Raw genomic sequence first — 12,441 nt, forward strand, 5'->3', positions numbered from 1 at the left:
CACTAAAAGATGTGTGAATTTATTCAACAAACCCTTTTTCATTTCCTCGCAAATCTTTTAAAATTCTCTTTCAGATTTACTTGCCCAGTTTTTTACACACTAGATCTGCTTGCATGTGTCCAGAAGTAAGATCTACTTGGATTTTAATGAGATTCAAGTTCTGGCACTGTTTATTTCACCAATGTATATCTAAGAGAGGACTACACAAAATCGGTTGTTTCTGTATTTTGTAGTTGTGTGGACATACCTGACCTAGCTTTAGGCTTACTGGCCAAGTGTTGACCTGGCTTCTTTACTGAGCTTTGCAGACAGTGCTGAACTCACAACTCCTGTGTCGAGATTTCTCTTAAACTGTCTGAAGTTTGTAGACAAATTTCACTTGGATGTTTTTGCAATGTGATAGTCACAAGACTGACCGGAATATAAACACTCATCTGTCTCAAAGACATGACGTTTGGATCAGATGGGGACTACTAGCTAAATATTCATGTGACCTCTAGTTTTGTTTGCAGATATTTTGATTGGCTTGATAAGTCCCCTTCTCGATTAAAACCAACATGTTTGAAGATGGAATGATGGCGATAAACAGTTAGCTAACCTTAGATAGCACTGTGTAGCAGTATAACACTAGTTACTTGGATGTGCTTACACTGTCTTTCAGGGAAACCTAACCACCATATATTAAAAACTGTATCAAAGAACTTTGAGAAGGTTGGTACATTTGTCGACAACCTTTAGTTGCTCTACTGCACAGAATCATAGAATCATTAAGGTTGGAAAAGACCTTCAAGATCACCTGGTCCAACCATCATGCTAGTACCAATGTCACCCACTAAACCACGTCCTTAAGCACCACGTCCAGTATGTGATATATATGTGGTTCTGTCAGTAATTTTTTTGGGTTTCTGACAGCTCTTTTGAATGATTTTGGGTTGCTGCCGATATCAAAATAGTCCTAAAGCTGAGGATCCATTTGTAATCCTACTGCCACTTTTAGTGAGGTACTAACACTTCTGTTGCTTGAGCAACAAGACTGTGCAAGAAGAAAGGTTCCATCTGCTTGCAGCTCAGCATCTCCACGCAGGGCCTAGTCAGTCCTTGAACTGAGTGTTCACAATTGTATGTAGTACATAGAAAAACAGAGCAGGCCTTAGAACAATTGATAGTGTGATTATTTCTGTCTTCCCATGCATCACAGTTTATTTTTGAAGACTGGTAGAGGAAGAGTTCTTTCTAAACAGAAGACATGGTAACTTTCAGACTCAGTTATTTTCTTTTTCATAGTGCATTTTGAATAAAGTAATCTTGAAATCTTTGCCCCATCGTAGTTGGTATTCTGAATTAAAATCTTGTGTAAGGACTCTAAAACTCATACGTGATGGTTCTCCCATGTATATGTTTATATCCATGAAAGACCGGGTGCAACAAGAAATTTACTTTTTTGCCTTTTCTTTCAAAACCTGAACACATACCTACCATACAATTGTATCACAATTCTATTTGATACCTCTGCCTAGGAAAACAAAATATCACTCAAAGAAACTTTCAGTCTGTTTGGCTGTTGTAGGAATATAGTATCTTATATAGATTTATTATTATTTTTATTATTATTATTAATTTTAATTTTAATTTCTCTAGGACTTTATGAAGCTAGAAGATGACTTTGTTTGACATAAGAAATGGCTGCTGTTTAGTTTTCTTCTGCTTCAAGATTAGACTTTTGCTGTGCATAATACCAAATACTCTTTAGCATCTATGAAAACAGTGCTTCATTTTTATTTTTATTTTTACTTTTATTTCTTTTTCATCAGGAGGGAATTTGGCCCAGCACATTCAGGAGAAATTATTATCTCATAACCTATTTATATATTTAACTGCAGTGATTAAAAAAAATGGATTCTAAGCACTGTGTTCTGGTCCTGAACTTTGTCCCTGATCCTCCCAAGATCCAATTGCATGCTGATGTGCATCACTAAGTCTAATCTTGTTAATGTTCATAGAATCACAGAATCATAAAATATCCTGAGTTGGAAGGGACTCACAAGGATTGAGCCCAGCTCCTTGCTCCACACAGCACCACCCCAAAATCAGACCCTGTATCTGAGAGTGCTGTCCAAATGCTTCTTGAACTCTGGCAGGCTTGGTGCTGTGACCACTTTCCTGGGGAGCCTGTTTCAGTGTCCGACCACCCTCTTGATGAAGAACCTTTTCATAACACCCAGCCTGACCCTGTCCCAGCTCCATGCTGTCCCCTTGGGTCCTGTCGCTGTCCCCAGAGAGCAGAGCTCAGCGCCTGCCCTTCTGCTCCCCTCGTGAGGGAGCTGCAGGCCGCCATGAGGCCTCCCCTCAGCCTGCTCTGCTCTGGGCTGAACAAACCAAGGGACCTCGGCTGCTCCTCATACGTCTTGGTCTCCAGACCCTTCACTATCTTTGTAGTCTTCTTTTGGACACTGTAATAGTTCTGTGTCCTTCTTTGTGGCACCCAAACCTGCACACAGTAATTGAGGTGAGGCCACACTAGTGCAGAGAGGAAAAAGCTCAGAGTAGAGCGAGAGTGTTTACCAGAACTCCTTGGTGTTGAACTTCCATCTGGATCAAAGCCTTTTATTCCATGTATGTTATCTTGCTAGCTGTAGTTCCCTGCTATTACCAATTTCTACGTAATGACATTTATTACTGCGTTTTGAGGCGAGTCTCATTACCAGAAGCTGCTAGACTCCTATTTAGTTATTAGCTGGGTACAATTAGAGTTGCATTAATCAGTTGTGCTTGTTCAGCTGAGTTCAGTTTTTCTTTTGCTGAAGGGAAGATCTGAATTTATAAGCCACTACTGCAGACAATTTGAAACCATGACCTTAAATGAGGTCCCAGATGCTCTGACCACATACAGTTCAAGAAGTGTGCAGTGCTTCATGAATTACAGAGAATGATTATCATCTTTGACCACTATCTGTACACATCTTAATGTCTTTTTTGCAACACTAGATCTGGTCTTCATGAGGAGAGAAGTACATTACAAAGTTTTAAATGATGAGACAGCCTGCCTTGCCTATTTTTTTTTCAGAACCATGTAACTTCTCAGGTTCTTAAAACTCCTCAGCATCTCATTGTTTGAAATCTGGGGGATAGGGCAAAAATTATTTGTTTTTGCATGCAGAGATTCTTTTCTGTCTTCAGCTTTGTGTTGGATGGCTTCTTAAACTTCAGACAAATTAGCTGTTACCCTCCTGAGCTTCCCTTGCAACTGTGGTTTTTAACTGTTCCTTACTTCTCCACTCAGGAGCTTGCCTGAGGAAGGCTCTCTTGAGTTTTGGGTAGCTGATGTACCTGCAAGCCCAGGTGGCTTAAGGTTTAGTACAAAAAAGTCCAGAGTTCACCATAGTCGGATAGAAGTGTTAGTTCCTCAACTTCAGTGGTTTGTATTGCTCTCTGGAGATTTTTAAAGACCATGGAAAAGGGAAGGTGCCTCTGGGAGAACAGAGGCTGTTGGCCTATTAGGGACAGGTTTGTATCAATTATGGCCATGCAGGTTAGAACATGATATATGTTTATTTAGTTTTGAAGTAACTAACTATTGAGACAAGTAATACACCAGTTCAGATCTCAGCGTAGAAGTTAATGTATATCCTGCAGAATCCGAAGGAAGACAGTACAGGTAAAAACCACGCTTCTTTATGGAAGAGTGGCATTATTTTAGTTATGCTACGTTATCTGGAAGAGCTATCTGAATAATGTTCAGCAGGTATGCTGACACTGAATATGCTGAAAGAAAGATAGATCCTAGATGCCTAAGCTAAAGAAAGGACATCTGGCCTACCTGTTGTCTTTGAATTAAACTCTGGAAGTCTAAAAACATGGAAGTTCTTGTGAGAAACTAGTATTAACTAAACCAAATCAAATTCAAAATGCTTTAGATGAATGAGTGCAAAGGCAATGTGAGTTGAAGGGAATGAGTATAAATTGAAAGGAGGAAAGTTTAGTTAAATTGATTTTATAGTTATTTAATCTAAGGATAAAATCAGGACTGATGAGACAAGAAAATCTGAAAAAAAAAAATTAAAAAAAAAATAAATATATATATATATATATATTGGTGCGGAAGAAACGTCCTTTAAACTACCTGGATGTTGAGGAAATGGAAAAAAGATACACATTGCATTTTTTTTACTTTCATGTCAGTCAACTTAAGTTTTGACTTTGAGCTACTCTACTTATCAATAAAATTTTCTGAAACAAATTGCTGCTGAGATAAATGAGGATCATGATGATGAAGTGCCATAGGCTGTAAGTTGTGGTAATTTGTATTGGTGGGGAGGAAAAGAACCTTGTCTTCCTTGAAGATACATAATCCTTATTTCTCAGTAGTTCCTGATTTTATCTGAAGAATAAACCTTATGGATATTGGGGAGGAAACTGTTTGAAGTGATTACTTATGTTTTCTGCAAAATAATATTAAGTGATTTTTCTTTTTTTTTTTCTCCACAGTAAAACCAACAGTTATTGATGTTGATATTTATGTCAACAGCATTGGTCCTGTATCATCAATAAATATGGTAAGCGACTTGCTAACAAAAATTTTTATCTGGACTGTTGGTCTTGGCATCAATACTAGCTTTTGAAAAAGATAATAAATAACACTGGCATAAGTTGTTTTGATTGCTGATTTAGTTCTGTTTTCAGCTGTAGCTCTGTTTTTTTCAGATAAATCTTTTATGTCTCTTCAAGAGGAGAACAAACCTTCAAGCAGTATCATGTTCTGTGTTGTCTCCCATAAAATGCAGGTAGATTTTGAATGGTAAAATAGCAGTCAGGGAAAAATAAATATAAAACAAATCTACTGTCAAGAAAATTCTTGATTGCTGTTTCAAGAGTTGGTTGAATATATGGAACTTTATAACATGGAGTTAGTAACTTGATAACATGGAATAATACCATGTATTATCAGTATATTTATTTGAAATTCATCATCCCTTCAGTGGTTATTTTTCTTTCACCGAGTTATCAACAATCTTTAGCCTTACAGTATAATTTTGAAGAAGTTATCCATATCTGTATTGTATGTGTAAAGGCAGGTAAAATAGTTTGTGTGATACTGTGACAAAAATGAACCTATTGAATAGTAATGGTTGGTCAGCTGTTGTGGTCTTCTTACTTCCAAGAAGTTCCTCAGTTCTGCAACAAAACATACAAGTTAGAAAGCAAGCTGAATGTTGTTTAGCTGTAGAGGTATAGGTTGCTGTGACTACTTATGTGATTGTGGGTTTGAATTCAGAGAAATAACCTCCATTGTAAAATAGGTTGATTTTATCTTACAATTCTGAAAAGTAGAATCTGAAAAAGAAAAATACTTGTTAATGTCTTAATTTACTTATTAGTGAAGATGTTATACTAACTCATCAAAGCAGGGTCTTGTGTACCCGTTGACATTCAAAGGCTGGTGGGTGCTATGGTGATATAAGAATCTAATAAGTGTACTGCATGTATGGCTTGTGGTTTTGGAACAAATGCTTCTGAATTTGAAAGCTGGTCATTTAGCCCAAGTGTTTGTTATTGTCTATGTATAAAGGAGGATGCAAATTATTGCAACGTGTTAAACACGGGTTGGGGGAAGACTCCTCCTGCCTCTGACAATGGGAAATCTGGCAAGTAAAGACAGAACAAATTATGTGCTAGGAACAACTTGGGCACATATTCAAAGACTCTGAAATGTATTGATCATATTTCTTTACGTGAAGCACTGAATACCAAGCAATGGGTGTACCTGCTCCATTTCTTGAACTCATAAATAGTTAATTATCTTGCCCTTCCCCAACTGTGTACCAAAATGAGTTCTCTAGGGAATGATTTAATGGAAGATTTGTTCTGTTTATGGCTTGCATTAACATGGGTACTCTGTTCAAAAGGAATAGGAACAATAGTGAGGATATTTACTTGTTTTGCCTCACTGAATTACCTTCTAAATAAAATACTATGGTGATGGAAAATAAATTGAAATGTTATTTAAGACAGCATTTAATAGGAACTTCTTCAGGTGGGAAGATGGAAAAAATATTAATAAAAACAACTAGTGGTTCTTGGAAGCTGGTTATGTCACAGTCAAAACATGACTAGTTTATTTATCCCTTAACTTTGAGTTTAAGGTGTATTATGGTGCGAAGATGGAAAAACACAACAAAATGTCAATTAAAGGAATGTGCACTGTATCTCTTTGATAGTGGATGTTCTTATTGGGATGGTCAATAAGAATATGGTGTAGGGATATTTTTTGTTTACAGATGGAAAAAAAATAGCATAGTCTGTAAGGGCAAGAAGGTAAATACAATAATGATGAATGAAAAGTCAGAATATATAAACCTGAAGTTTTAAGTCTCAAAACTCACGTCTGCTTAAAGCTGTATTTATACTGAATAGAAATGTATAGATGATCATATAAATGGTCAGAGTTTCAGATATGTTTGTGGACAGTATGTCCCACTGAAACTGAATCTGAACTAGCTAAGCACTTTTGAGGTTTACTTCTATTGTCAAACCTAATTATAGATGTAGGAGCTTAACATAAAGCACACAAATGTAGCAAACCTTTGTCCAAAGGCTCCATTTCTGCTTTCTGACTTTGGAGTTTGTCCAGACTTACATGAGAGAGCAGAAATGAGCTTGTAGTTTAAAAATTACAACAAATACAGGAAATTCTCTTTAAAAACCTACAGGTTATGGTTCTGTATGATGACTTGTGTCGTCAGTGGCAGAACTACTCTGGGGAGCTATGCTTGCCCTTACTTATACTACAATGTCAACTGTTTGGCTACAGCAAACAGTGGCTCTGTGATGCTTTACTGGGAAAACAAAAAAAAAAAGCACAAAATGTTTTTTTTGAAATTAAAAATTCAAAAATTATTTTCACTTATTTTTTTATTAATTATATAAGTGTTTCAGATAGCCCATGAAACACTGGAACATGAATACACAAAGAGCTGAACAGAAACATTAGCAGGTAATTATGGGCAGCAGAAGAAGAGAAAGGAAGGGACTGTATAACTGAGCTCTCAAAGAGAGAGGAATTGTGTACAGAATTCAGATCAGTATTCTAGGGAGAAAAAAAAAAAAAGAGAAACTACATATAGACCTCCCTCTATATTTCTCAGCAGGACAGGAACTTTTAGCTTTTCTCCCCTAAATTGTTATTAAAAGTTGAGCTATTCTGTCAAGGTAACTCAGCAAGATGGCAGTTGATTGAGCAAAAAGAAAGATGATTGCATTGATTTCCATCTCCTCTGTTTCAAGAGTGAGATCATCAACATGTACAAGGAGGACTTCCCTGCTGTGTACTTCCAAACTTAGCCCTTAGCTCTATCACATTTTTCTTAATCTGCAATACTTCTGAGGGAAAATCATGGGGAGTTTCTCTAGAGGTCAAACTCTGCAGGTGTATTTTCTTATCAGTTTTGATCAGCACTTTTCATCCTGTGGGTGAAACCTTGAAAGTAAAATTATTTTCTTAAAGTTGTCTATTCAGTGGGTGTTCAACCGAATGTTCAAGCCAATTTCGTAGACCAGACATTTTTAGGTGTCAGTAACTTTGTGTAATCATGATTTGACTTGAGTATGAATATTAACTTCTCATTGTTTCTTTAACAGTCATGGAAAAGACAGTAGCTGCCAGATCCTTGCCTACAGCAAAGATAGCCTCGGATAAATTGTATGTGAATACTTATGGCCCTGAGAAAAAAGAAATCCTCTTAGAATGAGGTTGGAAGTGCCACAGGGGAAAGAAATGTTAGGAATTGCTTTAAAAAGGCTTTCAATCAAGGCAAAGGTAATGCTTTCTGTGCCAAAGTTGGCATAGTCCACACGACAGGTTTTTGTTGCTTTCCCTAAAGGCCTTAACAGTGATTCACTCCCTGGTTGCTTTCAAAAATATCTTTTTAGAATCTCAAGATCTCCAGGAAAAAAAAAAAAAAACAAACAACAACCAGGTGATTGTAGGAAGTTAGTGTATGTGCTCTTCTATTAGAGACTCATCGTTATAACCTCTTTATGATGACAATAGAAACTTATTTTCTGAATCTACAGTAGTTACTCTTCCTTTGCCTGTGACATTAAAGATTTCTCTGAGGCGTAGTCTAAGAAAAAGATAGTATTAAGTATCAAGAAATAGGCATTGTATAAGGATAAAGAAGTCAAAGCAAGCTGAATAATAAACTAGGATGTAGTCTCCACTGGCACTAGCTTTGAAGAAGGTTATTTCAGTGTTTGATGCCATGTATGATGTTATGAAATGACAGAGGTGATTGTTAATAGACAAGGATTTTAAAATGTAAAACACTGAGATTTTAACCCCATTAAAATTTCTAGGTTTGCTTTTTTAAAAGATAAAAGCCATTCATCATATAAATACACTGTTATCTGTCCTTTATCGGAAAAAAAAAAAAAAGTATGTAAGTTTAGGCTGATTTAAAAGAACCATAATCTGGTTGATTTTAAAGTAATTGACACATGGATGTTGAGAGCCAATTCAGATCTCCTCGTGCTTATATTATATCCCTTTATTCTGTTTTTTATCTTTTTACAGAGTGAGTTAAAAAAATCTGCTACTTGCCATTTCATGTTATAATGTTACTGGAGACCCTGACTTGTGGGATGCAATATTCATATCTATCACAATAATTTACTTAAACCTTTTGACATTTAAAAGTGTTGTTATTTCTGTAATCATAATGAACATATTTCTACTGCTGTTAGGGATCTTCTACGTGACTTTTTAAAATAAGTAAATTCATCTCAAATCTTGATTTTATTTTTCCCCACACTATATATTTTAAAATAGGCATGTGAATTGAAGATTACTTCATTTTCGTACCTTAATGTCTTTTTATTTTACACCATTCAAAATGGTGTCCAGGAAGCATATAATTTTATATTAAAATCCATGCTCCAGTTCTTGTCAACAATCTGATTCTTGTTAACAACCATAAGTGGTTTCTAAGTTGTTGTATAAAACTTAGATACTAATGTGGCTTCCCGCAGCTTTTTATTTTTTATTTTTTTATAGATAACTAGAAATGGTTTGTGTATAGAAGAACAGAAAAAGAAAAGAGACAATGTCAATATGCAAAGTGGGAATCAGATGTAAATGGTGGGGAAAAAACCGTCCTCTAGGAGCATTTTTGTTGAACAGAAATATAAACACACTGAGATTACATAGACTATTCAATCTCAGTAGCATCAAAGTGTGTGCTTCTGTGTCTGTGTGTGTACACCTACAGTCTTTTTTAACTGAGTAGATACAGGAACATGAGGCTGCAGCACAAGTTGGAGGTGAAGGAAAATGTTGATACCTCTGTGGTTTTAGCAACCAGAATCTCATTGTACTGCAGCTGTACAGGAAATATATTGAAGAAGCACCATGAGAAACAAGCTCAGAAACTGTACTTACCTGTTCATAAAACTATTAATTGCTTATCTGCTGGATATATGCTGATTTCTTTATTCTCAGTTAATCTGAAAATGTAATTCATAGAGTGTTTCTCTGGTGTGTTTCATCACTTCATTCTTTTCTGTCCACGCTCTTGCCTATATCATACATCTTTATGGATGCTGCCTTTTGTTCTGTTCAGTATTGTAGAATAAAGGCAATCTTTACTCTCTTTTGCCCCCTAATGTGTTGATAGACTTCTTTGAACTTCAGTTTCAAAGTCGCCACATGCTCATTTTGCTTCTCTACTAGACATGATAGGCATTAAAAGAACAGTCTTGATGTGGAGACTAGTCTAAAATAATTTTCAGAGTTTATGATTAAGTCTGAATTTCTTGCATAATTTTAGCATGTATTCCTATTTATGTGATAATTAAAACTATTATTGGAGCATCTATAACTACAGAAGCATAACTAAAGCTAATTTAAACCCATGTTTCATCTGTTTTCTACCCCACTGTGAAGCCCCCAATATTTGCTTTACAGGCTTCTTTTTTAGCTTTTCAAAGATCATGCAGAACACTATTTGAGCACAGGCATAATATGCTGGTATTCATTGTGAACTTGGAGTGTAATTTTTAAAGAATCACAGAATGGTTTGGGTTGGAAGGGACCTTAAGGACTATTTCCAACCCCCCTGCCACGGGCAGGGACACCTCCCACTAGTCCAGGTTGCTCCAAGCACCATCCAGACTGGCCTTGAACACCTCCAGGGATGGGGCAGCTATAGCTTCTCTGGGCAGCCTGTGCCAGGGCCTCACCACCCCCAGAGTGAAGAATTTTCTCCTAACATCTAATCTAAATCTCCTTTTTTTTTTTTTTTTTTTTTTTTTTTTTTTTTTAGTTTAAAACCATTTCCCCTTGTCCTGTCATTGTCTGCCTGTGTAAAAAAATTGCTCTCCATCTTTTCTATAATCCCTCTTTAAGTACCGAAATAAGGTCCTCCTCTTCTCCAGGCTGAATAGCCCCAGCTTTTTCAGCCTGTCTTCATAGGGGAAGTGCTCCAGCCCTCTGATCATAAAATCATTAAGGTTGGAAGAAATCTCCAACTCTGGTCCAACTGTCCCCTATCACAAATAGTAACCACTAAATCATCTTGGTGGCCTTCCTCTGGACACTTTTTAACTTGTGCTAGGGGCCCCACACCTGGCCGCAGTACTCCAAGTACTGCCTCACAAGGGCAGAGCAGAGGGGCACAATCACCTCCCTCATCCTGCTGGCCTCTCTGTTGATGCAGCCCAGGATGCAGTTGGCCTTCTAGGCTGCAAGCACACACTGCTGGCTCATGTCGAGCTTTTTGTCCACCAGAACCCCCAAGTCCTTTCTCTACAAATCAAGTATCAATGAATTCTCCCAGTCTGTACTCATGTCTGGGATTGCCCTAACCCAGGTGCATCACCTGGCACCTGGATTTGATGAACCTCATTAGGTTTACTTGGGCCCACTTCTCTAAGTTGTCCAGGTCCCTTTGAATAGCATCTCTACTTTCTGTTGTATCAACTGCATCACTCAGCTTGGTGTTGTCTGCAAACTCGCTGAGAGTGTACTCAATCCCATTGTCTATGTCACTGATGAAGATATGAAACAGCACTGATACCAAGACGGACCCCTGAAGGACACCACTCGTCACTGGCCTCCACCTGGACACTGAGCCATTTAGCACAACTCTCTGGTTGCGACCATCCAGCCAATTGCTTATCTGCTGAATGGTCCACCCTTCAAATCTGTATCTCTCTGATTTAGATATAAAATATATCTTCTAACTATATCTCTCTGTCTCTGAATCTATTTGTAAAGCACTTGTCTAGGGGGAGATTTATTAATTATTTTTTTTAGAGGGGTGAGTTTTCTACCTGGTGAGTGCAGATTGTCTCTAAAACAATGGAAGGCCTCAGGATGTTTTTAGTTTTCCCTTCAAATTTTAGAAGCCTCTTTTTTGCTCTGTAAATTTCAGTTTGAGTGAGACTATTTATTTAGGAGGACTAAGATACTAATTGTATGCTTAAGCATTTTGCTAGATTACAGTCAAGTTACTATTACTTCTTGAGCATGTTCATATGTTGTCATAGAGCTTGGGTTAGTCTAGAGAAAAAGGTATGAAATACAGAAAACTTCAAGGCTTCATGGATTTTTGCAGATAAATCAACTTCACCTCACATACAGACTCATTCCTGTTGATTCAAGCTCTGGTAGTCAGTGCCTGGCTATGAAAATGTTTTTGGGAGGTAGTAGTAGTTGTAGGCTGAAACTAGAGCGTATGTATTACTCGCATACCACCATGAAGCTTGTGAGAGGCAAACATAGTCTCAGAAGTGAAACTTAAGAGTGGAAATGAGGAACCTGTAGGGAAAAAAATTACTGTGGATTTTACTTATTTATTTATACTTATATTTCACATATCACTTTGTTAATTTCTGCTTGTATTCTCCTCTAGTACCTTGTTTTAAAATATGTAGCAGCTGATAAACAGTTGGATAAGTGTTAAGCTGCCCTTACGTGAAGTGAAACGGGAAGCACTAGCACAATGTTCATATTCCTGTAATGCAGCTTATGTGTTGTAATATGTAGTTGTAAAATGTTTGTTGCTAGAATTTACTACATTGGCAGAAAATTCAGTTTGCTTATTGGATGAATTATAGTTACAGATGTTTCTGTCACAAGTCTTTGGTCATGGACTGATCTTCTCTTTGCTGCTCTGTCTTACAGAGTTCAAGCAGAACACTAAATACAGATGGCTTGGTCTTAGCGTTATCCTAAAAGGTGTTGTATTGGGTTTATGAGGCAAGGATTTGGTAGTGGGGGGCTGCAGGGGTGGCCTCTGTGAGCAGAGCCCAGCAGCTGCCCCAGGTCAGAGCAGAGCCAGCTCTGGCCGCCTCCAAAAGCTCCAGCCACTGGCCAGAGCTGAGCCAGGGAGCAATTCTGGGTGTACCTCTGGGAGAGCAGAGTTAAGGAAGGGAAAAAAAAACTGC

General features: G+C 37.4%; 1 protein-coding gene across 2 annotated transcripts in view; it reads left to right on the forward strand.

Annotated features, from left to right (window-relative positions):
- Nucleotides 1–12,441, forward strand: part of GABRG3 (gamma-aminobutyric acid type A receptor subunit gamma3) — a 332,908-nt gene that overhangs the window by 13,555 nt on the left and 306,912 nt on the right. For both annotated transcript variants that reach the window (XM_068681349.1, XM_068681340.1), the window contains exon 3: nucleotides 4,486–4,553. In XM_068681349.1, coding sequence (XP_068537450.1) covers nucleotides 4,486–4,553 — 68 coding nt within the window. The remainder of the gene's footprint in view (nucleotides 1–4,485; nucleotides 4,554–12,441) is intronic.

Source organism: Anas acuta, chromosome 1 (assembly GCF_963932015.1).
Source record: "Anas acuta chromosome 1, bAnaAcu1.1, whole genome shotgun sequence".
In the NCBI taxonomy this organism is placed as follows: Eukaryota; Metazoa; Chordata; class Aves; order Anseriformes; family Anatidae; genus Anas; species Anas acuta.